Source organism: Pelobates fuscus, chromosome 3 (assembly GCF_036172605.1).
Source record: "Pelobates fuscus isolate aPelFus1 chromosome 3, aPelFus1.pri, whole genome shotgun sequence".
Lineage (NCBI taxonomy): Eukaryota > Metazoa > Chordata > Amphibia > Anura > Pelobatidae > Pelobates > Pelobates fuscus.
Window position 1 is genome coordinate 358,720,752 of NC_086319.1, and position 27,571 is coordinate 358,748,322.

General features: G+C 40.0%; 2 protein-coding genes across 2 annotated transcripts in view; one reads left to right on the forward strand and one right to left on the reverse strand.

The window, feature by feature from the left end:
• The window catches only part of LOC134601828 (C-type lectin domain family 4 member M-like), a 53,262-nt gene extending 44,723 nt beyond the window's left edge, over positions 1-8,539 (forward strand). Inside the window, exons 8-12 of the mRNA XM_063446328.1 lie at positions 337-414; positions 1,373-1,426; positions 2,092-2,243; positions 4,060-4,172; positions 7,147-8,539. Of these exons, the coding sequence (XP_063302398.1) occupies positions 337-414; positions 1,373-1,426; positions 2,092-2,243; positions 4,060-4,172; positions 7,147-7,279 (530 nt within the window). The 3' untranslated portion in view covers positions 7,280-8,539. The remainder of the gene's footprint in view (positions 1-336; positions 415-1,372; positions 1,427-2,091; positions 2,244-4,059; positions 4,173-7,146) is intronic.
• A 14,212-nt stretch (positions 8,540-22,751) lies between these two features.
• The window catches only part of LOC134601829 (CD209 antigen-like protein C), a 44,174-nt gene continuing 39,354 nt past the window's right edge, over positions 22,752-27,571 (reverse strand). Inside the window, exons 8-9 of the mRNA XM_063446329.1 lie at positions 25,054-25,166; positions 22,752-22,913 (exon numbers count right to left, since the gene is read on the reverse strand). Of these exons, the coding sequence (XP_063302399.1) occupies positions 22,790-22,913; positions 25,054-25,166 (237 nt within the window). The 3' untranslated portion in view covers positions 22,752-22,789. The remainder of the gene's footprint in view (positions 22,914-25,053; positions 25,167-27,571) is intronic.

Genomic DNA, 27,571 nt, shown 5'->3' on the forward strand with positions numbered 1-27,571 from the left:
GTTGCTGAATCAAACATGTTTTCTTTGAACTGATCACATCTTCATGTTAATGGGAAGTATAGATAAAGTACAACTTAATAATACATATAATTGATTTGCTCTGGGATTCATCTTCAGTAAATGTATTTCCTACCTGAAGCATTGGAAGTCCATGTATTGCAGGGCAGCCCTTTTCCTATACAACAGGCTACATCAACAGGAAGATATTGTGAATCTGGCAACCTGAGTCATATTCTGCCACTGTATCAACACTAATCACATTTTACCAATTTCTATTCCTTTAGTCAGTTTGTGCAATGTCCATATATGTTCATTTATACTCTTCACATTCCTCAGTTTCAAAGTTAAAGACAACTGCTGATAATGAGCATGACAATTTTAATAGAAATCTAACAGCGAGCAACGAAGCCCTGGGTGAGTTATTCAAAGAAACTTTAAAACTCTATATTTTTTAATCTTTTGTCTGTTATTTGAAAAGCTTGAAAGGTGGGAGAGAGAATAAGTACTAATTATTCTGACTCTACATAAAATGAAATCAAAGAGTCTGAGTTGGTATATGAATCAAAAATTGTTGGAATATAACTCAAAAGAGTCACACAAAGTAACAGTTTGAAATAAATGCCACAGTTTTATGCCACAGCTCAGTTAAATTCTATGAGATCGGTAAACATGTATTCCTTACACTTTAGTGTTAAAAAGCCATGTTAGGCCATCTTGCCCTCATAAATAAGTATTAAACTTATTTTTTTTCCCCAGCTAATTCTGCCCTTGGTTGGCCTCCTTGATTGAGGTCATCAGAATTGGCGATTTCAGCCAATCCAATGCTTTCACTAATAGACACACACGCTCACTCATTTGATACACACTGACAGACACACACTCACAAACAGACACACACTCACAAACAGACACACACACTCATTGACAGTTAGTTTGCCTAGCAATACTGGCCCTGCTCCCGCCTGCTCCCTCAGTTTCTTACCCTAGGGAAACTACCCTAAATGTATTCTTAATAACCATTAAAGGAACACTTTAGGGTCAGGAACAGAAACGTTTATTCCTAACCTATACTGTTAAAAATTTAGCTTATGCCCTGGCCCCCCTTGCCTCCCTTAAAAATGGTTAAAACTCACCTAGATACCATGGCAGCACAGATCCTCCAATGCTGACCCGGCCACTATCCGCCCTCTTGCCTGACATCATCCGAATTGATGCCGTTAGCAAATCCAATGCTTTCCCATAGTTACTCTCATGAATATGACATTTATTCTATCTTTCATGCTATAATTTGCATTTCTTTTGCCTCTTCCCATCCTTTGTTTAACACATACCCACTTAATTGTTGTCTAACAATGTATTTGTTTGTTTCCAGGAAAAGCTCAGAACAAAACAAACGCAGCAGTTCAATCCGTCAAAGGAACTGTAGGTAAATTTCAGAAGAGAGAATGATGATTAAAATTGGAGACAATAAACAGGATTATTTGATAAAGTGAGAATCCCAAGTGAATTGGAAGATAATTTTAAAGTTAAGCGTGGAATAGCCATGCTAAAGCATAGCTGACTGGAATATTTCAACATATATAAATGTGAAATGCACTTTGCATTTACTATCACGATTATTTGTTAAAGTGATAATGATCAGAAATTCAAGATGAATTTACTTACAGCAGTGCTGGGGAGAGAATTGTTGTCAGAAGTCTTGCTCCCCGTGGCTGCAGTAAACTGATTTCTGTGACTGCCCGCATTAGAGAGAATATAAAGACCCCTTGCCAGGACTCAATGTCCACTTTCAAACTGCCTGAATGCAAGTGGAAGTTTTAAACTCTGCCAACAATGAACAATACTACTAACAGTACCACTAACATACAGCATAAGGGTAAAATGTTGCCCCTCTCCTGCCTTCTGCTCCGAGGCTGTGGCCTCGATGGACTTATGGGAAATCTGGTCCTGACCTTGGCATGCTGAAAACAAATTGTTTCCCAAGTCTGACATTTTGCAAGTAATTTATCATGTCAACATAACTTGAATTCTAGTAAATGGGCACCAGTGTATCAATATTGTAACACACTATCTTTACCATCTTGCCCCCAGACAAACTCTGCAAAACCTGTCCGCGTGGTTGGCGTCCTTTTGGCTCCTCTTGTTATTTTATCTCAAGCAACATATTGCCATGGAATGAGGCTCGTGATGAGTGCTATAAAATTAACTCTGAACTTGTAATCTTCTCCAGCAAAAGTGAAATGGTAAGCCACATGCACACCATGGATCAGTAAGACGTGATGGTTTAACACATATAAGCCTGTGATTATTGGAGGGTGTGCAAAAATATGGACGGGGCTGCATACCCACACAGAAAGTATAAGATTAACAAGGTTATTGTTTGAAGTCCGAATGGTCCCATACCTAACGAGGCAAAACCATTTGGTACTGTACATGGACATTGTTCACACTATTTAACAATGTCTCGATTTTGTAGGCAAGGCTCTGAAAGAGACAAGGCTTTGAATGTCCAGCTTTTAACCGAATGGAACGGTGATGGAGTGCTGAAATCCAGAACTGGATTGTTAAAATCTGGACATGGATGTTTCAAATCCAGGCCTGAATTTTAAACATCTGTGAGGGGATGAGGATGAATTATATGGTAGCTGGAAAGCACTTGTTAGCCAACCACGACATTAAACAAGTTAGAAACATAAAATAAAGCCTAATGAAGTCAACATTATCTCCATATTACTACAAAAGGGTTTTAAATGTCATATGGCATCTCTAATTGTGGATAATCTTTATTTTAAAGGCATTGACAAGATTTGACTTCCACCTAGTAACGTTAAAGGGATTCCATAATGTTAGGAATACAAATCTATATTCCTATCACTATAGAGCTCTCTGGTCCCCCCCCCCCTCCAGCAGCTAAAGGGATAAAAAAAACTCTTTAGTCACTTCCCCAATTCCATCGCCGATGTCCCTTGGCACTGGGTCAGCGCTCCTCCTCCTTCAATGTCATCAGACAGGGGAGCTAACGCACATGCATGGTGGGTGCCGTGAGCGCATTAGGTCCTCCCCATAGGCAAGCATTGATTCAATTCTTTACTATGGGGATTTTACTGACGCTGGATGTCCTAATGCAGAGCATATGTAAATGCAGCTGTGGGGGTATGCATAGATGTGCTATTTGCAATAAAGGTGGTTGCTCACTAAGTGTCATCTAGTGCTTGGGGAGGTAGGTTATGATCACTGAAGCAACATTTCTTCCAGCCTGAAGTGACTTTAGCGGAGATATTCAGCTGCTGTGGAGCTCCGCTCTATACACTATGGCGGTTTTTGTTGGTGATGCACTTGGTGGAAATCTTTATACTAAATCTAATGACAGATTCTACAATTTAATTACATTTGCTATCTGCATGTAAGTTTAACCATAAACTCTCAGTCAAACTATTTTTTGGGGCATTTTTTTGGTCCCGCAGGATGCTCTTGCTTTTCTAAAGATGTAGAAGTCAGATGACAATCTTGTGCAAGATGGGAACATATCCACTGGCTGAGAATGATGCTCTCAGCCAATTAATATGTTTCTATTTAGCACCCAGATAAGTGACAAACTGTGGTAAAATGGTTTGACAGTGGGACTCCACCTGGGCATTTCTGGAACAACTACATAACAACTACAGCGGACTACAATAATTATGGAACTTGGAGTGTTCCCGTAAGGACTAATGTTAGTCAAAATGGTCATAACAATATTTACAATGACTCATAACAAGACAAACATTAATTCTAACAAAACATGCATGACATACAGAATTAGTAGGTGCTTACAATCTGGAGATTAAAGGACCTTATTAAAAAAATGGAATAATCCACACTGCTATGCCCCGATATAGTCTTTTGGAACCAGAATGTGATGTACAGGTTGCACTTTAGGGGTTCAACAAGCAAGGAATATCCTTCATTGTGAAAGAACATGACAAGGAATTTTGTGCATGGATAAAAAACAAAAAGTCATTGATGTGAGGATGTCTAATTGATCCTATATATATATATATATATTTTTTGTTTTTACAGGATACTTTAAATAAAGTGTTTTCTGGCAGCACAAGGTACTGGATTGGACTACGAAGGGATACAATAAACATCAATGTCTGGAAGTGGCTGGATGGGACTGAACCTACCTTCACGTGAGTGTGTCCATGGATATGACCACTTAAATGTTTGAATATGGCAATTAGAGGAAGCTGTAAATTGTTTATTATTTCAAATGTATTTCATGATTTATGTTCATTATACACTATATGACCCTCTAGACTGTAAGCTCATTTGAGCAGGGTCCTCTTCAACCTACTCTTCCTGTAAGTTTTGGTAATTGTCTCTTTTATTGTTAAATCTGCCCCTCTGATAATATTGTAAATCGCTATGGAATATGTAGGCGCTTTATAAATACCAATAATAATAATAATAATAATAATAATAATAATATGGCCAAAGGTATGTGAACATCCTTATTAATATTGAGATTCAGGTGTTTCAACAACACTCAGTAAGAACAGGTGCATAAAAAACAACACTTAGCCATGAAACCTCCATAGATAAACATTGACAGTTCAATGAGTCTTACTGCAGAGCTCGGTGACTCTAAATATGGCACTACCATAAGGTACCACCTTTGCCACAAGTCAGTTTATACTATATCTGTTTGGGAGTCCGGGTCAACTGTACGTGCTGTTACTGTGAAGTTGTAATCTCTAGGAGCAACAATAGTCCAGTCATGAAATAGTAGACCACTGATACTCACAGACTACTAGATGTTTTTAACTTTGTGGCAAAAATGTGAAAAGGCTTCAGCAGAACAGGTTTTTGCTCTGCTCTGGTCCTCCCACCCCAACGCCTTTTTTCTCGGTCATATTCCCTCGTATCTCATTTGCACTCTTTCTCCTTCTCCTTCCTGATTCTGAAAATATAATAATAAAAGAAAAAAAACCCAAAAGGAAAAAAACGTGTGATTCACCATAAAGTGATAATAATAAAAATTTATACAAACTGGATATCATAGATGTATTCAATATGAATATAAAATCAAGATGAATTTAGGCGTATCTCCCTTGATATGTAGGGAATAATAGCAATGGAATGGACTTCCAGCGATGTGACTCTAGATGGAGAATGATCAATATTCCTTGCCCACTCAAAGTAAAGGAAGAGAAATGATGGTGCAGATTGTATAAAAAGTATTACAATTTATTACAAATATTGCACTTACAATGTTGCAAATAAAAGACAGCTTGTCTCCATACCAAGGTGGTCTCCATGCAAATCAGCCAATAGGATCACAGCAGGAAATAGCAAGCAGTAACAGCTTGCTGATTCTGAAAATGATTCTGAAATTCTGATTCTGAAAATGCCTAATTCCACATCAAACTACCACTCTATCTCGCTTCTACCATTTGCCTCCAAGATCCTTGAGAGAGTTGTGTATGCGAGATTGACATACTTCCTCAAATCCATCTCTGCTTGATCCGCTTCAGTCTGGATTCTGTGCTCGTCACTCTGTTGAAATGGCTCTGACCAAACTATCTCATTGTCACTATTCTATCCTAATTTTCCTTGACCTTTCTTTTGCTTTTGACACTGTTGATTATCAATAGCTTCTTCTTATCCTCTGTAACCTCGGTCTAGATACTGATCTTTCCTGGTACTCCTCCTACCTCTCCCAGTGCTATTTCAGTGTTTCTTTCTCTGTTTCTGCCTCTTTTCCCAAACCCCTCTCTGTTGGTGTTTCCCAAGGTTTTGCCCTTGGACCCCTACTGTTCTGGTTCTATACTGCCTCCCTTCGTAAACTCATCAGCAACTTTAGCTTCCAATATAATTTCTATGCAAATAACATGCAAATCTATCTCTCCTCTCTCGCCGTCCCTCTTGACTCGTGCCTCTCGTCTATTTCTAACTGGATGGCTGCTCATTTCCTTAATCTTAAATTGCTCAAAACAGAATTTCTGGTCTTTCCTCCCTCAAGTGTTGCTACTTGCATGTCTGTTTCCCTCCAAATCAATGGCACTTTCATCAGTTGTACCTCCAACCTCTCCTTCAACCCTCATGTCCAGTCAATTGTGAATTCTTGCTCTTTCATCTCAAAAACATAGCATTGGCCCTTAATTAACCCTGGATGAGTCTAAGGTGCTGATCCATGACACTATCCTCTCTCGCCTTGTCTACTGCAATCCGCTTCTCAGTTTTACTTTTTCCCAACTTGCCCCATTTCAGTCTATAATGAATGTGGCGGCGAGGCTCCTCTTCCTGTCCATCAACATCTCCCATGCCTCCCCCTCCTTAGTCCCTACATTGGCTTCCAATAAGATATAGGGCTCAATTTAAAATTCTGGTTCTTGCTTACAAATCTCTACATAAAGCTGCTACTACATACCTATCCTCCCTAATACACAAGTATGTCCAGATTCTCAACCAGTCTCCATTCTTTTAAAAAAATCATTGCAAACGAACTTCTTCAGAAAAGCAATTAAACTGTTAATAGGTTTCCCTCCCCGCACCTTGATTCCTCTCTTGCAACTGTCATAAAAAAAAAATACAAAACACTAAGCTATCTATGAATACTATTCTAGCAACCTACTTTTCTACCCTACCCTTACCTTTTGTCTTACTTTACCCCACTCCCTGTAAGACCCTGTCGCTTCTTACCCTAAGCCCAATATTTAGGTGCTTACTGCTCAGTGCTTAGGGCAGTGGAACCATGCAGATAGTGGGGCAAGACAGAGAGCCTATTAATCAGTCATGCCAAGCTGGCAAATCCCTTCTCTAAATGACCCAACCCCTTTGCCAATTTTGAGGTATGATCTGTGCTCCCCCACACCTTGTCTTGACTTCAGACCTACCATTTTTGAGAGGTGTGAAGCAGAAATGCATAGGATGACACAATGTAATCCTGTGCATTTCAGAAACCGTGCACGCGACAACATTGAGTCGTCCCTCGTACTGAAGAGGTTGTGCTTCTTTAACGTTTTAGATGCCCGATAAGTGTCGTAGCTGTATTTATGGTGCATTGTGGGGTGCATAAATAAAGGTTATTAAAACCTGGCATTGAATGTTTGCTAAATACCTTTTCGCCCTTTTAAGTTTACTTGTGATGTATTTTCCTTGCAGATATTGGGGGGTAAATGAGCCCAATTATGCTGGAAACAAAGAACATTGTGGAGAAACCGTGTCAGGGCCGTGGAATGACCGTGACTGTAAAGACAGATTGAACTTCATCTGCAAGAAAGTGTGGATCTGCTGAGCTAATATATTTAATGTAGTGGAAATGTATATATTAAATATTTCTTTAATCATATATATTATATATAGTTTTTTTCTCATGAACATAAAAGGAAAATATGTATTTTTTTTTAAACACGACCAATGTCACAGTGATGCAGATATTGATATAGGCAATGGAAATATATATATTTTTTTAAATTAGGAGGCATGTCATTGTACTGCATGTAGAGATCTTTGTCAAAGATCTTGGGCAAAATACTAATTCAAGATCTTGCTGTCCTTTTATTCAGCTATTCTTTAGACCCATCGATTATTGGTTTTGTAGTGCCTCATTGATCAGTGCTTTCCTGTCCTCTTTTAAATTTTGTATTGTAATCTCTCCTTTTGGAGTTTTCTCTTACCCTATATGTTTATTTTTTTTATTACTATCCCCATTTTTCCTTTATACGTTTTGATTCCTAGTGGCTTTTTTTCTTCCTCAACCTCCACCTTGTGATTTAGAGTTTTATATTTCTGTTTGTTTGTGTCTTTTGGGGTTATTTTTTGTGATCAGGAGCGCTAATGAATTTAAAGCAACACAATAGTGTATACTATACCTATCCATGGTTATTTATAGGGCCCCCTTATGTGCAGTATAATATAAAATCAAAACATTTTACTTATCTTTCTCCAGTGTCGTGACTGCCTCAGTGTTGCCACCCGCTCCTCCCGATGAGTTGTCGTCATCCGGGAGGCATACCTCCTGGATAATGGTCCAGTGCAATGACCCTCATATCGGAACATTGGGCACTGTATGATTTAATGCAATGATTCTCTATGACAAGCATGTCATCATAGTTTGTCTGGGTATGAGATCCACAAACTTACATTCCTAGCTCTCCTAGACAGAGAGCTTGGCGGCGTGACTTATAGCGCACTTTAAAGCCTTCAAATTACTTATGTACTACATTTTGGTGGAGTAGTCAAGTGGGGAACAACATTAGCACTATAGCAACTTCAATTAGATTAAGTTGTTATAGTGAGTTCAGAGTTACTTTAACTCTTAGTAAGCATATTTTTTCAGTTTCACCAGGTTAGGCAGTTCCCAAGTTCTAAGTTAAGTTAACTACTTTCTCACCTTTGGATCTTTGTTGCTTTGTTGCATGCCAATACTCTGTGTCTTTTTGACCCCCATACTTTAATTCACGTTGTCTGTAAATCATTTGTCTCCCTGTCCTCTATTGCATTAGAGCATAATTCAATATGCATTTGAATATATGTGGCTATCTTTACATTTTAACAAAACAATAAATATGTACCCATGTCAATAAAGATTATGCATCTCTATATTTGTGGTGTTATGAATAATTGTATGGATGATTATGATAACAGAGTTAGTGGCGCCCCCTACTTATACATCAGAGCTTGGAGGAGATTTGGAAAACTGTTGGCTCATTTCCATCATCCTGTCGTTAATGTGGCCATCAACTTGTCAAATTACTGTCAAATTTCAAAGTGATTTGACTCCATTTTAACAACAGGTTCATAAAACACAGGTTATGTGTTTTAAGTATGATTAACTTCCATTCACTTGGATTCTGTCATTCTTATTAGTGCTTACCGGTTTGTGAATTGGACGTAAGTTTGGAAATAGTGCTCTTTTCCATCTTTTACTGTGACGGAGCTCCTGTACTGTCCCGTCCTGTTTTTTTTTCTTTTTATGTCACAACAGTTTATTTCATATTTATTCCCATCACATGGAAATCCTGCATAAATGTATAAGTTTTTACTGACAACATAAGAAATAGGATGTCAACCATATCCCTTTGTATGAGATTATGTATATGAAATGACTATAGCCAGACCACTGCCACCATTCATCAACGTTTTCATCTTAGCTTCTATGAGCTCGACATCAACTGTGCCACACCATCGATTCAGATATGGATCTACCTCAATGTAGCATGATTAGATATAAAATATGGAAGTAAATATCAAGCTGTTTTGGAGAGGAACTTTTAGAATAAATGGGAACAGCTAAACAGTGCCCTCTAGCTAATGCTAAACTCCGTTTTTCAAAATTCACTAGTAGATTTTTTTTTTTAATGTGCTGTAAAATTATCACTGAAGGATGGTCATGGTGGGACATCCCTAAATTACAAGGTTTGGTTATTCTAGGGCCATATTTATAATCTGCCATTGGCTGGAGCTTCCATACTTTGACCAAATATCTCCACCACATCTGCTTTCTAGTTACTATTAGGGACCCTGGAGCGCTGAGGACCTCTTCCACTAAACCAGGCTGCCTATGACCTATTTATAGGTAACAATGTTGACTTTCCATGCAAAGGGTCTTTCATACACTAGAATATTCTGCACAATTGTCACTTCCAGGCACCACTATCTCTGGGGACTTAATCACATTATCCCCAGCTAAGTCAACCATCTACCTGCTTTGCCCTCACAGTCCTAAAGGCACAGCATACAAAATGTCCACCAGAACTCCCTTTCCCTGGATCATACCCCCACAATATATATCCCTGGAGAGCTTGTCACAAATATTTGTGTCCAAATAGCGCCCTATCAGAGACCAAGATGTGAAAGCATGTTATAGTTTTATCAGGTCATGGCTATTCTCCGATCTAGTAACAAGTTCACACACAGTGAGCAGGGGCTTAGCCCTGGTCTCCAAAATGTGGTTCTCAGGCCTCTGGGGATGAAAGCACTCTCAAGCCCCAGGTATCTCACTCCTCACCTCCCTGACCTCGCCACTTAAAAACGGTCTATTTGGAGTTAATGGGACTGAGCGATAACCGCTTAAAGGTTGACCGGACTTTGGCACAGTTCTGGTCCGAGGAACATTCCAGGGTTTTTCAATGTATCTCCTGGTCATGTGCTCGAGGTGTAAAACGAGTCTAGGAGATCACAGATTTCCTCAAGTCCGGCTGGGAAGCACAATAAGCATCCAGGGCCCACCACAGTGACTATAGACCCTTTTAGTAGCTTGTGGGACCAGGCCCATAGTCAGTGTGAGTTATTTTTTCAACTTTGGTCATCACAATGTGGCTTAAACAGTCAGCATATGTACTGACTAGCTACAGGCTCTACAGATTCACAGGAAAGACAAAAAGTAAACAGTATTTTACCAATTCTAGCAAACATTTCCTCTAGTTGTTTTTTTTCTAGCAACTTTAGCAGGGTTATTCACTAGAGTGAGAATTTAAAGGGAATTCATGGGGAATTTCCACAGAGTAGTGCAACCGAAGAGGCCAGATCCGTTGAACTGAAATCATAGCTGGCTTAGAGAATTTTTTCAGATCATCTATTTTGACCTTAAATTTTAAATACACGTTGAATTCACACTTTAGTAAATAACAATGGCAGCTTACATTTTAAGTTGACGGGATGCTAGACCTGACCCTTAGGATTTGACACTGCCCCACCAGTTCTGGTTTTACTAATTAAATTGATTATACCTACATGGCACTATTTATTTCAAAATATGTAGATAGTCCAGATATTTGAAAGGCAATACAATCACATAGCCCACATTCTTATCCATGAGTTAAATAAATTAATAGGGAAAGTGATTTAGAGGTTTACCTCTGTTATAATAGATATACTTCAGAGTTACACCACACAATGACACCAAAATAATTACTTTTTAGTTTCTTGACAGTAACCGTGTACAATATATTTAAACTGTATAGTATCGATATACATTAAACTATATATATTTAAAGTGACACTATAGTCACCAGAACTACTACAGCTTAATGTAGTTGTTCTGGTAAGTATAATCAGTCCCTGCAGGCATTTTTATGCAAACACTGCCTTTTCAGAGCCACTTAGGGACACCTACAAGTTTCCACTCCTCAGATTGCCACTGGAGGTGCTTCCTGGGGAAGTGCTGCACAGTAGATTCAATGCATCTCTACGAGGAGGTGCTGATTGGCCAAAATAATGTTTGGCCCGCTCCCATCCTGCCTCCTTGACGGTTTTAGCCAATCCAATGCTTTCTCTATGGTAAAGCATTGGATTGGCTAAAAATCAGAAATTCTGATGTCACCAATGAGGTGGATCATGGGTGTGGCCAGCATTGCTGGACCCATTCGGCACTGGAAATAAGGTAAATACTAACATTTTCTAAGGGAGCTAAGTGGGGGCAAGCCACCAAAATGGTGGATTACATGCTATAGGGTCAGGAATACAAGTTTGTGTTCCTGACTCTATAGTGTTCCTTTAAAATAGTATATACATGAACCATGTTAGATTACAATAAGTTATGCACAGTGTTTTTTCTATTAATAGTTTATTTATTTTGCTTCCCTTGAAGAGCCGCCTGAATGGCGAAATGCAAAGATCCAGTGGATCTTCATATATCCTGAGATGAAAAGCAGCAGACCAAATAAGTGTGAGCGCTAAACAGCTCTAAGTAGCTCAAAAAAGTGTGAATTAGTCCTCTTAGACATCTATTTAATATATACACTTATTATGACATATTGCATAATTATTCATTTATTTGTGTTATCTCTTGAGGATCTTTGAATATTGAATGATTGTATATACAAGTTGAAAAAACAAAAGTACCTGTATGTGTATTTGTATACCACGTTATAAGGGTATCTTACATCACGTTATTCATTTTCACAATTAGGCGCTGTTTGTCATCTGTTGTTGTGTCACATACTGTATCTTTGCACAAGGTCCTGGAAATCCTTGTCCATTTACCGCTGCCACCTATTGTACGCTATAGAGAGTGCCTATACTATTTTTGTTTTATATTAACGTCTACATTGTTGCAAAGTACCTTATAAACGGCATCTTGTATCACTCACTACTTGTTACTAAGTATGGTTTTACCTTCCCTGGATCTCTGAGAGCCTAGCCAGCTGCTTTTTCTTCAAGGAATGCGCAGGATATGTTTATACACTGGACTTATTTACTTGGATAATTTATATTTTTGTATATATTGTTTTTGTTGTTTTTCTTTATATTTCTGGTAATTTGTGTACACACAAGTACTTAATTTTTAAAGAATATTAAAGTTTTGTTTTTTACATTTTTTTTTCTGTGTTCTGGTTTCCCCCCCTCTTTTGTGCTGCTGCTTGATTGATTGGGAGGAGTGTTCATTAATTGCATCTGTGTGGGATTTGTATCCCCATAAAGGCACACCCCTAACTCACTGAGCTTGCTCACATTACTTGGAAGCAGACTATTAAGTAGACTCTTTCAAGTAGGAGTTAGAAAACCAGGAGTTAACGCTAACTAGGGGTTTAAACTATCAAGGTAATTTTTTATTTTTTTATTTTTATTTATTTATATATTTTTATTTTATTTTTATTGTTCTGTATCTGGGAAAATGAGTGTTAGCAAGATTGCTGGTCTAACTCAATGCACATCTTGTTGCATGTATGGATGCCTGGATGTACCCATCCAGGGTCCATACCTCTGTGATGGTTGTGTGTGAGTGGCTTCTCTGGAGGCTCAGATTGGAGATCTCGAGAAGCAAATCGCAACTTTGAGGGAGATCGACAATCTTGAGAGGAGTCTGCTGCTGACTGAGCAGAGTTTAGTGGGGACAAGTAGTAGAGAGGGAGGAGATAAGACAGATGGGGAACAGGCATGTAGCTGGGTGACAGTGGGGCGAGGAAGCAGGGGGGGAGGGAAGAGGAAAGGGCTAGCTAGTCCTGATTTGGTGCCACCTAGCAGATTTGCCCATTTGAGGGAAGATGTTGGGAGCATCAGCTCAGGAGTAGCTGTATTAGAGGAAGCTGTTACTTCTAACAGCCGAGCTAACAGCCCCCCTAGTATGGGTGGGAATCAAAATGTAAGGAAGACAAGACAGGTTGTGGTGGTAGGGGACTCTATCATTAGGAGAGCAGATAGGGCAATCTGCCGCTCTGATCGGCTCAACCGGACAGTTTGAGGTCTCCCGGGTGCTCGGGTCCGGCATGTTGCTGACAGAGTGGATGGATTATTGGGAGGGGCTGGGGATGACCCAGCGGTCATGGTCCATGTTGGTACCAATGACAAAGTAAGAGTAAGATGGAAGGTCCTAAAGAATGATTTCAGGGAATTAGGTAGCAAACGTAAGAAAAGGACCTCCAAGGTGGTATTCTCTGAGATATTACCTGTGCCACGTGCTACAGTGGAAAGGCAGTGGGAGATTAGAGAGGTTAATGCGTGGCTGAAGTCTTGGTGCAGGAAGGAGGGTTTTGGGTTTTTAGAGCACTGGGCCGGCTTTGCGATTGGGTACAACCTTTATAGTAGTGATGGATTGCACCTAAACGGGAGAGGGTCTGCAGTGCTGGGGGATAGGATGGCTAGAAGATTGGAGGAGATTTTAAATTAGTAGTAGGGGGGGAGGGTCAAAGCAATTTACAAAATGGAGATAGGACAGAAAGGAGATGGGCTTTAGCACAGTGTAAGGAGGGTGGAGACGGGGGGGAGAGGCAAGCTCAGAACAGAGAAGCTATGTAATGTTGATAATTCACAAAATATACAAGTGACACATGATATTAAATGTATGCTTACTAATGCAAGGAGCCTAAATAACAAAATGGGGGAACTAGAGGCATTAGCATACACTAAACAATATGATATAATAGGCATAACTGAAACATGGTGGGATGAGACACATGACTGGGCAGTTAACTTAAATGGGTACATGTTATTTAGGAAGGATAGGAAAAACAAGAAGGGTGGTGGGGTATGTTTGTATGTCAACCATGATTTAAAGCCAAATCTTAAGCAAATTGAATAGGATGAGGAAAATGTGGAAGCTTTATGGGTAAATATCTGCATGGGGGAAAATAAGGGAAACCAACTATTGGTTGGGATATGTTATAAACCACCTAATGTTAATATTGACGAGGAACAACAGCTGTTTGAGCAAATTGAGAAAGCTGCAAATCTGGGTAACACTTTAATTATTGGAGATTTTAATTACCCGGACATAAATTGGGACAGAGGGACTAGTAGCTCAGCAAAGGGAATTAGGTTTTTAAACTTGTTAAATGACACCTTCATGTCACAACTAGTACAAGCACCAACTAGAATGGATGCTTGTCTGGACCTGGTTTTAACAATCAACGTTGATCTTTTGACCAACATTCAAGTAGGTGAGCACTTGGGAAATAGTGATCACAATATAGTGTCCTTTGAAATAAACTCAAAAAAACAAAAGCACATGGGGTATACTAAAACATATAATTTTAAAAAGGCCAATTTCAATAAGTTAAGGGAAGCTTTACAATATATTGACTGGCATAAACTCTTTAGTGAAAAGAACACTGAGGATAAATGGATCATCTTCCAACAAATATTAGAAAGGTACATTTCTCAGTATGTACTATTGGGAAATAACTATTAAAGAAACAAATTAAAACCAATGTGGCTTAGTAGAAAAGTAAAACAAGAGATTAAAAATAAGAAAAGTGAATTTAAATCATTTAAATCGGACAAATCAGATGCATCTTATAAAAGATACAAGGAAGCAAATAATGCGTGCAAAAGGGCAATTAGACTTGCTAAACTTCAAAATGAAAAAATGATAGCTAAAGAGAGCAAAACCAACCCCAAAGCATTTTTACATAAATTCTAAAAAAAACAAAAATGAAAGTGTAGGTACACTAAAAACTGAAACGGGGGTGTTAGTCAATGAAGACCAGGAAAAGGCAGGAATTTTAAATAACTATTTCTCCTCTGTATATATTAAGGAAGAACCCATGGCAATAGATGTGCAAATGATTGCTACTAAAAACTTGCAGAATAATTGTAATTGGTTAACTCAAGACAAGGTGCTGCAGCAACTAAAGAAAGTTAATATAAACAAAGCTCCAGGGCCTGACGGTATCCATCCACGTGTACTTAAGGAACTAAGTGTAGAAATAAGTGAACCTCTGTTTTTAATCTTTCAAGATTCTTTTCTTTCAGGAAGTGTTCCGGAGGATTGGAGGAAGGCAGATGTGGTTCCTATATTCAAAAAGGGTTCAAAATCCTTGCCTTGAAATTATAGACCTGTGAGCTTAACTTCTGTGGCTGGTAAAATATTTGAAAGGCTATTAAGGGATAATATTCAAGAATTCCTTGAGAAGAACATGGTTATCAGCAAAAATCAGCACGGTTTTATGAAGCACAGGTCGTGAAGAAGTAAGTAGAAGTATAGATCAGGGTGTTGCAGTGGATGTGATCTATTTGGATTTTGCCAAGGCATTTGATACAGTTCCACACAGAAGATTAGTGTTCAAACTCAAGGAAATCGGTCTAGATGAAAATGCTTGTTCTTGGGTAGAACATTGGCTTAAAAACAGAGTACAAAGAGTTGTCGTTAATGGTACATTTTCAAGCTGGACAGAGGTGGCAAGTGGTGTCCCTCAGGGGCAGGGCCGGACTGGGAATTAAAAGCAGCCCTGGAAAAAAATTATTTACCAGCCCCATAATGCGTCGCGCCAGCATAGTGTGCAGATACAGAGTTAGAAAAGATAACTTAAAATTAAAATTATTACTCCAACGTGAAAAAAAGCACTCATAGGCTTAAAAAAAAAGTGCAGATTTATTTTAAGCAGACTTGCCTTTGCATATAACCAATGTTTCAGTCCAACTACCATGACATATTAAGGAAAGCTTGGTAATGGGACTGAAATGGTGAATGTATGTAGGGCACAACTGTAAAAAATTACGTTATCTTGTTTATTTTGAGGTCCTGTGGGTGCACTCTTCACTTTAAATATGTTATTGTGCTGGAGTATGTACCTTGCAACAAGACTGGGCCAATATTTGCTTATTACATATTGTACATATCAATGACATTTCTCAGTGTATTATGCATATATACATGTACATTAATATATGTGTAAATATTATAGGCATAATTATATATATATATATATATATATATATATATATATATATATATACAATCAGTGGCGGATCCAGAGCCTGATCTCAGGAGGGGGAACCAATAGATTATTTAAAGAAATAATCCGTGCACAATAACCACTACTGCTCTGTGTAGTGGGTATGGTGCCAGTTGTGCTGGGACCCGCTCCCAGAGTAAATAGTCAAACCGTTTAAGTACAGTTTGACAACTTACCTGGGGTCTGCTGGGATATGGGGCTGTAGTAGGGTATAGGAGCAGTGGTGCAATGTGTGAGGGGTGCAATGTGTGTGAAAGGTTCAGTGTGTAGGGTGCATGGGGCAATGTGTGTATGGGTGGCTGTGTGTATAGGGCAATGTGTGTATGGGGGTCTGTGTGTGTGTATGGGGGGGGCAGTGTGTGAATGTGTATGGTGTGTGGGTGGGCAGTGTTTGTATGGGGCAAGAGTTCACTCTCACCACTCGGACCACCAGGAATCCCTGGTGGTCGCAGTGGTGAGAGTGAACTCTAGCCTGTAGCTCCAGGGCTAGAGTTTCCCTGTGGCACTCTCCCCCCCCTCTGTCTCTCTCTATTCACCCCTCTTTCTCCCCTTGTGTCTCACTCTCCCCCCTTTCCCTGTGGCACTCTCCCTCCCCCTCTGTCTCTCTCTATTCGCCTCTCTTTCTCCCCTTGTGTCTCACTCTCCCCCCTCTGTCTCTTTCTCCCTCCTTTTCCTGTGGCACTCTCCCTCCCCCTCTGTCTCTCTCTATTCACCCCTCTTTCTCCCCTTGTGTCTCACTCTCCCCCCTCTCCATGTGGCACTCCCCCCCTCTGTCTCTCTCTTCACCCCCCATTCCCTCTGTCTCTCTCTCTATTCACCCCCCATTCCCTCTGTATCTCTCTCTATTCACCCCCCATTCCCTCTGTCTCTCTCTATTCACCGCCCCTATCCCCTCTGTCTCTCTTTCTATTCACCCCCCATCCCCTCTGTCTCTCTCTCTATTCACCCCCCATCCCCTCTGTCTCTTTCTCTATTCACCCCCCACCCCCTCTGTCTCTCTCTCTATTCACCCCCCACCCCTCTGTCTCTCTCTCTCTATTCACCCCCCCACCCCTCTGTCTCTCTCTCTATTCACCCCCCACCCCCTCTGTCTCTCTCTCTATTCACCCCCACCCCCTCTGTGTCTCTCTCTCTATTCCCTCTGTCTCTCTCTCTATTCCCTCTGTCTCTCTCTCTATTCCCTCTGTCTCTCTCTCTATTCCCTCTGTCTCTCTCTCTCTATTCCCTCCCCCCCCCATCTCCCCCCCCCACCTTAGAGGAGTCAGGGGGCCGGCAGAGGAGTCAGGGTGCCGGCAGAGGAGTCAGGGGCCGGCAGAGGAGTCAGGGGGCCGGCAGAGGAGTCAGGGGGCCGGCAGAGGAGTCAGGGGGCCGGCAGAGGAGTCAGGGGGCCGGCAGAGGAGTCAGGGGGCCAGCAGCGTTCCACACTGCAGCCTTGCCTGCCCGGCGGCACTCCTACTGCTGAGGGCTGAAGGGGGAGGGAGCATATCTCTACCATGCTCCCTCGCGGTTCCCACAATCCCCAGCAGCATCCGTGCTGTGAATTGTGGGAACCGCGAGGGAGCATGGTAGAGATATGCTCCCTCCCCCTTCAGCCCTCAGCAGTAGGAGTGTCGCCGGGCCGGCGAGGCTGCAGTGTGGAACACGGCCGTTGGCCCCCCTCTGAGTGTGCCACCGGACCGGCCACCCGGTGGCACATACTTGCGCAGCCCCCAGATGCCGCGGCCCACCGGGAAATTTCCCGGTATCCCGGTGGGCCAGTCCGGCTCTGCTCAGGGGTCTGTTCTGGGACCCCTTCTATTTAACATGTTTAGAAATGATCTTGAAGACAGCATTGGAAGTCATGTTTCAGTGATTGCAGATGACACAAAACTTTGTAAAATAATACAATGTGAGCAAGATATTACTTTGCTGCAGAGGGATTTAGATAGACTGGAGGACTGGGCACTCAAATGGCAGATGAAATATAATTTTGAAAAATGCAAAGTTATGCACTTCGGCGTAAAGAATACACAAGCAACGTATACCCTTAATGGAAGCGAATTAGGGATAACAACACACAAAAAGGACTTGGGAATTGTTATAGACAACAAACTATGCAACAATGTGCAATGTCAATCAGCAGTGGCAAAGGCCAGTAGGGTATTGTCATGCATGAAAAAGGGCATTCATTCTCGGGACGAGAATATCATTTTGCCTCTTTATAAATCACTGGTAAGACCACACATTGAATATGCTGTGCAATTTTGGGCACCTGTTCTAAAGAAGGATTTTATGGCACTAGAAAAAGTGCAGAGGCGGGCTACAAAATTAATAAGAGGAATGGAACATATCAGCTATGAAGAAAGGTTAACAAATTTAAACCTATTTAGTTTAGAAAAACGTCGCCTGAGAGGGGATATGATAACATTATACAAATATATTTGGGGCCAATACAAACCATTGTGTGGAAATCTATTCACAAACCGGACTTTACATAGGACACGAGGCCATGCGTTTAGACTGGAAGAAAGAAGATTTCGTCTAAGGCAAAGGAAAGTTTTTTTTACTGTAAGAACAATCAGGATGTGGAATTCTCTGCCTGAAGAAGTGGTTTTAGCCGAGTCCATACAGATGTTCAAACAGCTACTAGATGCATACTTGCAAAAACAGAATATTCAAGGATATAATCTTTCAATGTAGGGTAATAACTGCTTGATCCAAGGATAAATCTGACTGCCATTCTGGGGTCAAGAAGGAATTTTTTTCCTAGCTTGTTGCAAAATTGTGCTTCAAACTGTTTTTTTTTTGGATCAACAGCAAAAAACAAATGTGAGGAGGGCTGAACTTGATGGACGCAAGTCTCTTTTCAGCTATGTAACTATGTAACTATGTAACTATGTAACTATGTAACCTGAGCTGTCTCTCCTAAATCAGTCTGTTTCTTCTCTTTCCTGGATCTTATCTGTTATATGTACATGACGTTCATCCCTATGTCTTATCTGTACTCCTCCCTCCCTTCCTACTACTGTTCTATGAGTATTTGCACGTAAGCACTTACTTTTAATGTATAAAAGCACAGACTGTTCAAATAAATGGCAGAGGCTTATTTTGATATCCAACACAAATGTCTTGTGTCTGATTCACGCTTCTCCAAGTGCACTAGATACAATTTGGGTTCCCCAGAATATAACAAAGATCGATATTGGATCTATGACAATAACATGAGGTCAAACTACATTTACAAGGTGTAAGATCATTATTTAATGTTGAGAAGGGTCTGTGTTTATAATCTGACATGTCAGCGTCTTGGAAAGAGAAAGGAAATATGCAAATTCTCATTAATGGGGAAGTTTAGAACATGAATTAAAAAGGAGTTGAATAAAATGTGCTTTATTAGAAATGCAAGACAAATGCAATCCTCCCCCCCCCCATACATTACACACAAATCAAAACAGAGTCAGTAACAGGACTTAAAGGACACTCCACTGCCCAAATGGCCAAACAAGTATAAATCACTGTTTAGTAGATATACCACCAATGAACATGTGATGGTAGTCACCATCACCAGGAGCTTAAAATGGACATTTCAACTAGGTCTCTGGATGATTCCTATGTTCAAGTCACTTTGCTCCCAACTGGGAAGGAGATCTGTAGAAGAATAGGCAGCGGTGACTATTCCTGCATGGAAGAAGAGAGCTCCAGAGAGACCCCAGTGAAGCTTCGGTGACTGGTGCTGAAGCGTTCCAGGTTCCAGGATCCCGGCAAGCGGCTACAAAGCGGTCATGTTCAGAGTACTGGAGTTCTGCTACAGAATACATGAATGATTTTCTGAATTGGTGCTCTCGTGCTCATGCTGACTCCTGCATGCACTCACATATGATCTGAGGTCAGTGTGGGAGAAGGCAGGCACGCTCAAGTAGTGTGCCCCTGCCACTTCCGTTAGCTCACGGAATGCAAGGAGGCAGAAAACCTTCCTGTCTGTTTGATAGACAGTCAGTGGGGTGTTCCATCGTTTACATAAAGGGAATCAACACAGTAAAGGAGGAGACTATATTTAAAAGAAGAAAAACTACCACAACAAGAGGACATAGTCTTAAATTAGAGGGGAAAAGGTTTAAAAATAATATCAGGAAGTATTATTTTACTGAGAGGGTAGTGGATGCATGTAATAGGCTTCCAACTGCAGTGGTAGAGGTTAAGACAGTAAAGGAGTTTAAGCATGCGTGGGATAGGCATAAGGCTATCCTAGCTATAAGATAAGACCAGGGACCAATGAGAGTATTTAGAAAATTGGGCAGACTAGATGGGCCGAATGGGTCTTATCTGCCGTCACATTCTATGTTTCTATGTTTTTTCATAAAAGTGACGATTTCTCATAGAAATCAGTACTTTCATAAACTGGGGTTAAAATAGGCTACTCCTCCTTAATAAAGTACTTTTGGGTTGTGGAGTGGTCCGTTAAATGAAAAACAAACAATTTATATCATTAAATCTCATGAAATGTCAACATTTTAGTCCAGTACACCTGGCCATTTCACAAGACAAATATATATATATATAACGGGAAAAAAAATCAGCACTCCCAGGATTTTTAAAGAAAGCTTCTTTTTACTCCAAAATATCGACGTTTCAGTTCCTACCAGGAACTTTCATCAGGATAACAAACATCACGTCTATATTTTGGAGTAAAAAAAAAAATTATTTAAAAATCCTGGGAGTGCTGATTTTTTTCTGTTCTGCATGTCTAGTGCAATCTAGCACCGGGTTCTACATTTTTGTAAGTAGGAGTGCAAGGCTTTTATATATATATATATAACATAAAATAACTACAGTAGAAACAAAATTAATCTCATAGGGTAATAACGTTAATACACAATAAAATCAAATTGCTTAAGATGCACATGCAAACAGTTTATGTGCAAATCGTCATGTTATAACTGTGCTTTACTTAGATAGCACTTACAGGATCAAGATGGTATTAGGCATATCAGATCCAAAAGGGTTTAGTCACCATCAGAAGTCCACCGGTTACCTCCGTTATTATATAGAAACCTCTTTGATCATTTAACAAATTTATTTAACATATAACAAAACAAAACAAAAGTAGTAAATAACTCCCTTTTAAAGCCCAACCCTATATATATATATATATATATATATATATATATATATATATATATATATATATATATATATAATATACTGAAAAAAGGCTTGCACTCACGGTCTGTTTCTTTGATAAAACTTTCTTCTTTATTCCAAAGCTTGTTTAAACATAATCTTAGTCATCAACGTTTCAGCCATCTCTTGTGGCTTTCATCAGGATCCTGATCCTGATGAAAGCCACAAGAGATGGCTGAAACGTTGATGACTAAGATTATGTTTTAACAAGCTTTGAAATAAAGAAGAAAGTTTTATCAAAGAAACAGACCGTGAGTGCAAGCCTTTTTTCAGTATATTCTGTATTATTTGGCTATGGCTGTAATGTACCTGGCATTTTGCTAAAATCTGAAAGTGTGTGTGCAGGGAACCAATGGAATATATATATATATTCCATTGGTATATATATATATATATATATATATATATATTATTATCATTATTATTATTATTATTTCCATTTATATAGCGCCAACAGATTCCGTAGCGCTTTACAATATTTTGAGAGGGGGGGATGTAACAATAAATAGGACAATTACAAGAAAACTTACAGGAACAATAGGTTGAAGAGGACCCTGCTCAAACGAGCTTACAGACTATAGGAGGTGGGGTATTAGAAACATTAGGACAGGAAATATCAAGTAGGAGTGAAGCAGAGCTGGAGGAAAGAGCAAAGCACTGTCGCATAGGAGAGAGCAAGAGACAGGTATGTGATGTAGAGGTTACTCTGGGAGGCCATACGCTTTCCTGAAGAGATGGGTTTTAAGGCCCTTCTTAAATTATTGAAGACTAGGGGAGAGTCTGATGGCAGTAGGCAAGCTATTCCATAGGAGAGGAGCCACCCGCGAGAGGTCATGCAAGCGCCAGTTTGCCGTACGGGTGCGAGCAGCGGTCAGGAGGTGGTCACGGGCAGAGCGGAGGGTACGAGGAGGGGCATACCTATGGATCAGTGAAGAGATATAAGAGGGACTGGAATTGTTCAGTGCTTTAAATGTATGGGTTAGCACTTTGAATTGACTCCTATAGGATACAGGGAGCCAATGTAACGACTGGCAGAGGGGTGAGGTGTGAGAGGACCGACTAGAGAGGAAAATCCGTCTAGCTGCAGCATTCATTACAGATTGTAGTGGGGCAATACGGCTTTTGAGGAGACCAATCAGGAGAGGGTTACATTAATCCATGCAGGAAATTACTAGAGCATGGACAAGCTCCTTGGTAGCATCTTGCGTAAGAAAGGGGCGGATGCGGGCTATGTTTTTGAATTGGAACCTACAGGACTTGGCAACAAACTGGATGTGAGACTCAAAGGTGAGACCAGAGTCAAGTATGACGCCAAGACAGCGCGCTTGCAGGGTGGACTTATGTGGATATCACTGACTTGAAGGGAGAGCGAGAGAGGAGGATCAGTATTAGGAGGAGGAAAGACAAGGAGTTCAGTTTTAGAGAGGTTATATATAGTTTCTAAGGAAAACATATGACTCCCAACAGTTTCACACTTTCTTGCAGATAAATTTTTGCATTGTTTTACAATCTTGATCATTCCAAGGTCCTGCCATGGTCTCAGCACAGTGCTCATTGTTTTTGTCATTATTAGGTTCATCCTTGTCCCAGTTACTGCATTAAAAAAACAAAAACACTATTATATTTGAAATAATCTAATTGAAAGCTGAAATTAATAACTTACATTCTTTAATCTAAACATTTTAGTATCTGATTAATTTTTGCTTCTTGTATCTATTTATGCAGTACTCATTTTATGGTTGATACTGCTGGGTATAATCTCTGCAACCATGAGGTTTGGAAGTGTACTGAATTCAGAATGGGTACCACCTCGGCTATCTCACAACATATAAACAAGCCCAGTTTAGTTCAGTAAAGTATTAGCATAAAATACATGCTTACATTTATTTTAGAACCTAGAGCATTGTGAGGGCAACATTCATCCGTTTGCTGTGAGAAATACATGCATTTTACTTTAAACACTTCTAAAAATATTAATCTGAATATCCATGCCGTTTTTATGTAAAATGTGTGAAATTTTTTTCCAATATCATCCAGCTGGTCTAATACAATCATCTAGAGGCAAGGTTACTGGTTATGGCAAGATGCAAAATTTCTGTTTGCCTGGAATGCCAATATTTTACATTGCCACCCTGGTTTTGGTGTTAATAATGTCCATTTAAAGATAATTTGAGAAGGCAACATTTTGGAAAATTAGGGTTAATGTTTAAGGTTACAGATGGGGCTAAATTTGTGAAATAAAATGTAAGAGTTTTTAATTGGGATTATGTTAAAATCTATGCAATAATTTAGAATTAGATTTAGCGTTAAGCTAATTGTATATGGTCTGGTTATTAATTTAAAGACATGGTTAGATGAGGGACAAAATTCTTTAAAAATGACTGAATTCCGACTGCATTATCAAATCGCTGTTTTACTAAAGATAAATGCGTCAGGATTCAGTCGGTCTGACTGACTCAGTAAAATTAGTTTGTAAGCATTTGGAAAATCAGTAATATCCATATCCATGGTAGAAAGAGGATCCAGGCACTCCAAGTATCTTCAATTTTATTTATCTGGAGAAGTGAGACAAAGCAATGTTTCAACCCCTAAAAGGGTCTTTGTCACTAATGTCCATATCCAAACCAATTTGATGCACAGGAATTGGAGATTCCACACTGGGGCCTACTGCTCACCATCCCGCCTTGGATTCGAGAGTCTACTCGGCAGCTTTTTCACAGGCGGAGCCTCTTATGAGGCATTTGATTCCCCCTCCTAGCAGCCAGTCATCATCCTACTGTCTATACATGAGCTCCAAAAACCTTTGTCTCCTTTGTTTAGAGAGGGTGAGTGGAGGCCTGTTCAGGAACCTGACTAGAGTTGGAGACGAGATTGGCAATGCTCCATGTTTTGCTTGCTTTTTCATTATGTTTCTTACTTTCCTTTTCAGTAATTTGTATTACTTATGTGAAAAATTCCTGGTTAATAAGGGTTATGTTCCATGGGCAACCTGTGGTGGATACTCTAATATTAATAATATATGGCGGAGGAGCTAGTGTCAAACCCTGTGGCTACCACCCACGGGCGAGGGTTTGGGTTCCTAATGTTAATTACAAAGAGGGGGCATAGTGTCCCCGCCAACCTCCACCAATGGGTGATGTGTGGATCCCTAAATATTATAAAAAAGGGGGAGTGGACATGTCAATGTTTTTGTGTGGGAGGCAATACATCTAAAACCTGTTAAGAAAAATTACACTTACCATCAAAATACTTCTTACTTCTAATTAATTTGTTCTCCAGGCCAAAAAGAGGCCAGTGAGACTTTTATCCAACAAATCAGAACACTCTTGGTCATATTGCAAAGTGTGCAAAATTTCCCCACACTTTGTAGTAGATATGATAGCATGGGAAAGCCTATATAAGGGTGTTTCCCACTATAAGAGCTCAGTCTGTAAGCTCTCCTTTGATGATAATGGATTGTTTTTTATTGAGGTGCAGTTTTTAATTTTTCTTTTTTTTTTGCGATTGTGCTTTTTAATATTAATTAGTAAAGTTGGTTATTATGGATTTTAATTTGGTCTGTTCGGGAGCTGAAGAACAGAAGAATTAGAAGAAAGAAGACTTCTGATGGTAAGTATAATTTTTTCTTTTTAACATTTTACATTTTTTTTAAATGTTTTAGATTTATTGGCCCACCCTCACTATTATTAGGGTGAAGGAAGTTCATTAAGTTATATACAAAGGTCACACTCACGAATAGGTCATCACTGTCCCATCCATCCAGTTCCAGACATCAATATTGTTTCTATCCCTTCGAAGTCCAATCCAGTACCTCCCTTGGTTCTCATAAATTTTGCTTAAAATATTCTGGGGAAACAAAAAGACACATTTAATACGCTAACAGAAATACAAAAAACCTATTCATACACACCTCTTATCTGATAGTGTTTAAATGAATAAACAAACAAATAAACATATTACTGTAACGGATCCCTTATACTCCAGCTGAGTATATCCATGCAGAATCTCCCGAAATCCAAGTGTAGCAGAAGGTGTAGTGAATTATAGCTCCCAATCCCCCAAACATGAGCCAAGACTTCATGAAGGGGTAAAACAATCTGTTTAATGGTGGCCACAGCTTGGCCTTTTATGCAGGTCCTCCAGCAAGGGAGACTACCACAGGGACCTTGTGGAGGACTGAAACACAAGTTACAGTAAACAATCATCAGACAGTACAATTTAAAACACTCCCACATAAACAGGGAAATCCCTCCTCTCTATCCTGGAGATAATTGGGTTAAGTGGCCGTAGTAAACGCAATTATCTCCAGGTAGAGAAAATATTTCCATTTTACAACTGTAACAAAATACATTAAAATACATAACTTATATTACACCGAACAGAACCCCCACATTCCACATATCCCCAGATAGCTTGGATCTGAGCGCTCAATATATCTGAATAGCTCTCAGATCCCCTGAACACAGTCAAATCACCAGAAATCTGTCTAGAATTAGCTCTATGGATTAAGCTATCTGGGTCGGTCCAGTTCGTGGGTAATGAATGTACTGAACGACACAACGAAGGGATGGAAGTTTGGCAATTTGGAAGTTTGGCAGTCCCAGCAGTGTTCAACAGTGGCCAAAAACAGTTCCATGCGGTCAACGACCAAACACCGCTGGGTGTTCGTCAGTTTAAGATAGCCGCCGCCACGTGTTCGTTCATACGAACGGCGAGCACCCAGCCGTTCGTCAATTAGTCGTGGTTAACCACAGCTTCTGGGAGGTTAATAAGCTGCACACTCCTATTGCGTGTGGTCTGTCTGTTTGTAGTTTGTTCGATACAATAAAAAGGAATAAAATAGTGCTAAATGCACGAACGGCATACGGAAGAAAGGGCCCTGGTATCCACAAAACAGGGGTTTTGTCACAATTACCCTTTAAGAAAGTGTACACTGGAGTAAAAAAATGGACTCCTCTAAATTATTGCAAAAAAACTCCACAATAACGTATATCTACAGGTACAAAATATCTAAGATACACATAAAGTGATAAAGTATAACATTTTCAAGATTTTATCTCCTGCAGCGATGTCCCTTGGCGCTGGGTGAGACTCCACCCACGCTCCTCCCCGCCATCAGCCGGCGAGGTAGACCTAATGTGCATGGCCGTCAATGGCTGCGCTCGCATTTGGATTTCCCCATAGGAAAGAATTAATCAATGCTTTCCCGTGGGGAAAAATCTGACGCTGGAGGTACTCATGCAGAGCATGAGGACGTCCAGCATCAGACATCGGACCAAAGGTCCGTTTCGAACCAGGAAGCCTTCTAGTGGCTGTCTGGTAGACAACCAACGTGTGCAGACTTAAAGCTGCAATGTAAACATTGCAGTTCTCTGGAACTGCAATGTTTAACATTGCAGCACTAGGTGCAAAAGGGACCCAGCACCAGACCACTTCAATGAGCTGAAGTGGTCTGGGTGCCTACAGTTTCCATTTAAAGCAGTGTATGTATGTTTTGAAATATTGCATTGTGTTGTTGTTTTTTCTCCACCTGTGTGTACAAACTGGAAGAATATTTTATTGAAGGATAGTGATCATATGAAACCATTTATCATCACATATATGTTTGGCTCCTTTTTAAATCATAATAAAATCACCCAAATGGTCTTGATCAAAAGTTTACATACCCTTGAATGTCTGGCCTTGTTACAGACACACAAGGTGACACATGCAGGTTGAAATGGCAATTAAAGGTCAATTTCCCGCACCTGTGACTTTTAAAATTGCAATTAGTGTTTGTGTATAAATAGTCAATGAGTTTGTTAACTCTCATGTGGATGCACTGAGCAGGCTAGATATTGAGCCATGCGGAGCAGAAAAGAACTTTCAAAAGACCTTTGTAACAAGGCAATGGAACTTTATAAAGATGAAAAGGGACATAAAAAGATATCCAAAGCCTTGAAAATGCCAGTCAGTACTGTTCAATCACTTATTAGGAAGTGGAAAATTCGGGGGTCTCTTGATACCAAGTCAAGGTCAGGTAGACCAAGAAAGATTTCAGCCACAACTGCCAGAAGAATTGTTCGGAATACAAGAAAAACCCACAGGTAAACTCAGGAGAAATACTTTTCCTGACCTATACGCAGTTACCGCCATTTAGAAGAGACTCTGGTTTGGAAAGTACCGGCTGCCATACCTGGATCTAACAAGCGCTAGGAACCTCACCATCGCATGTATCAGGAGAAATATCACATGCGCTGGAAAAAGACGGT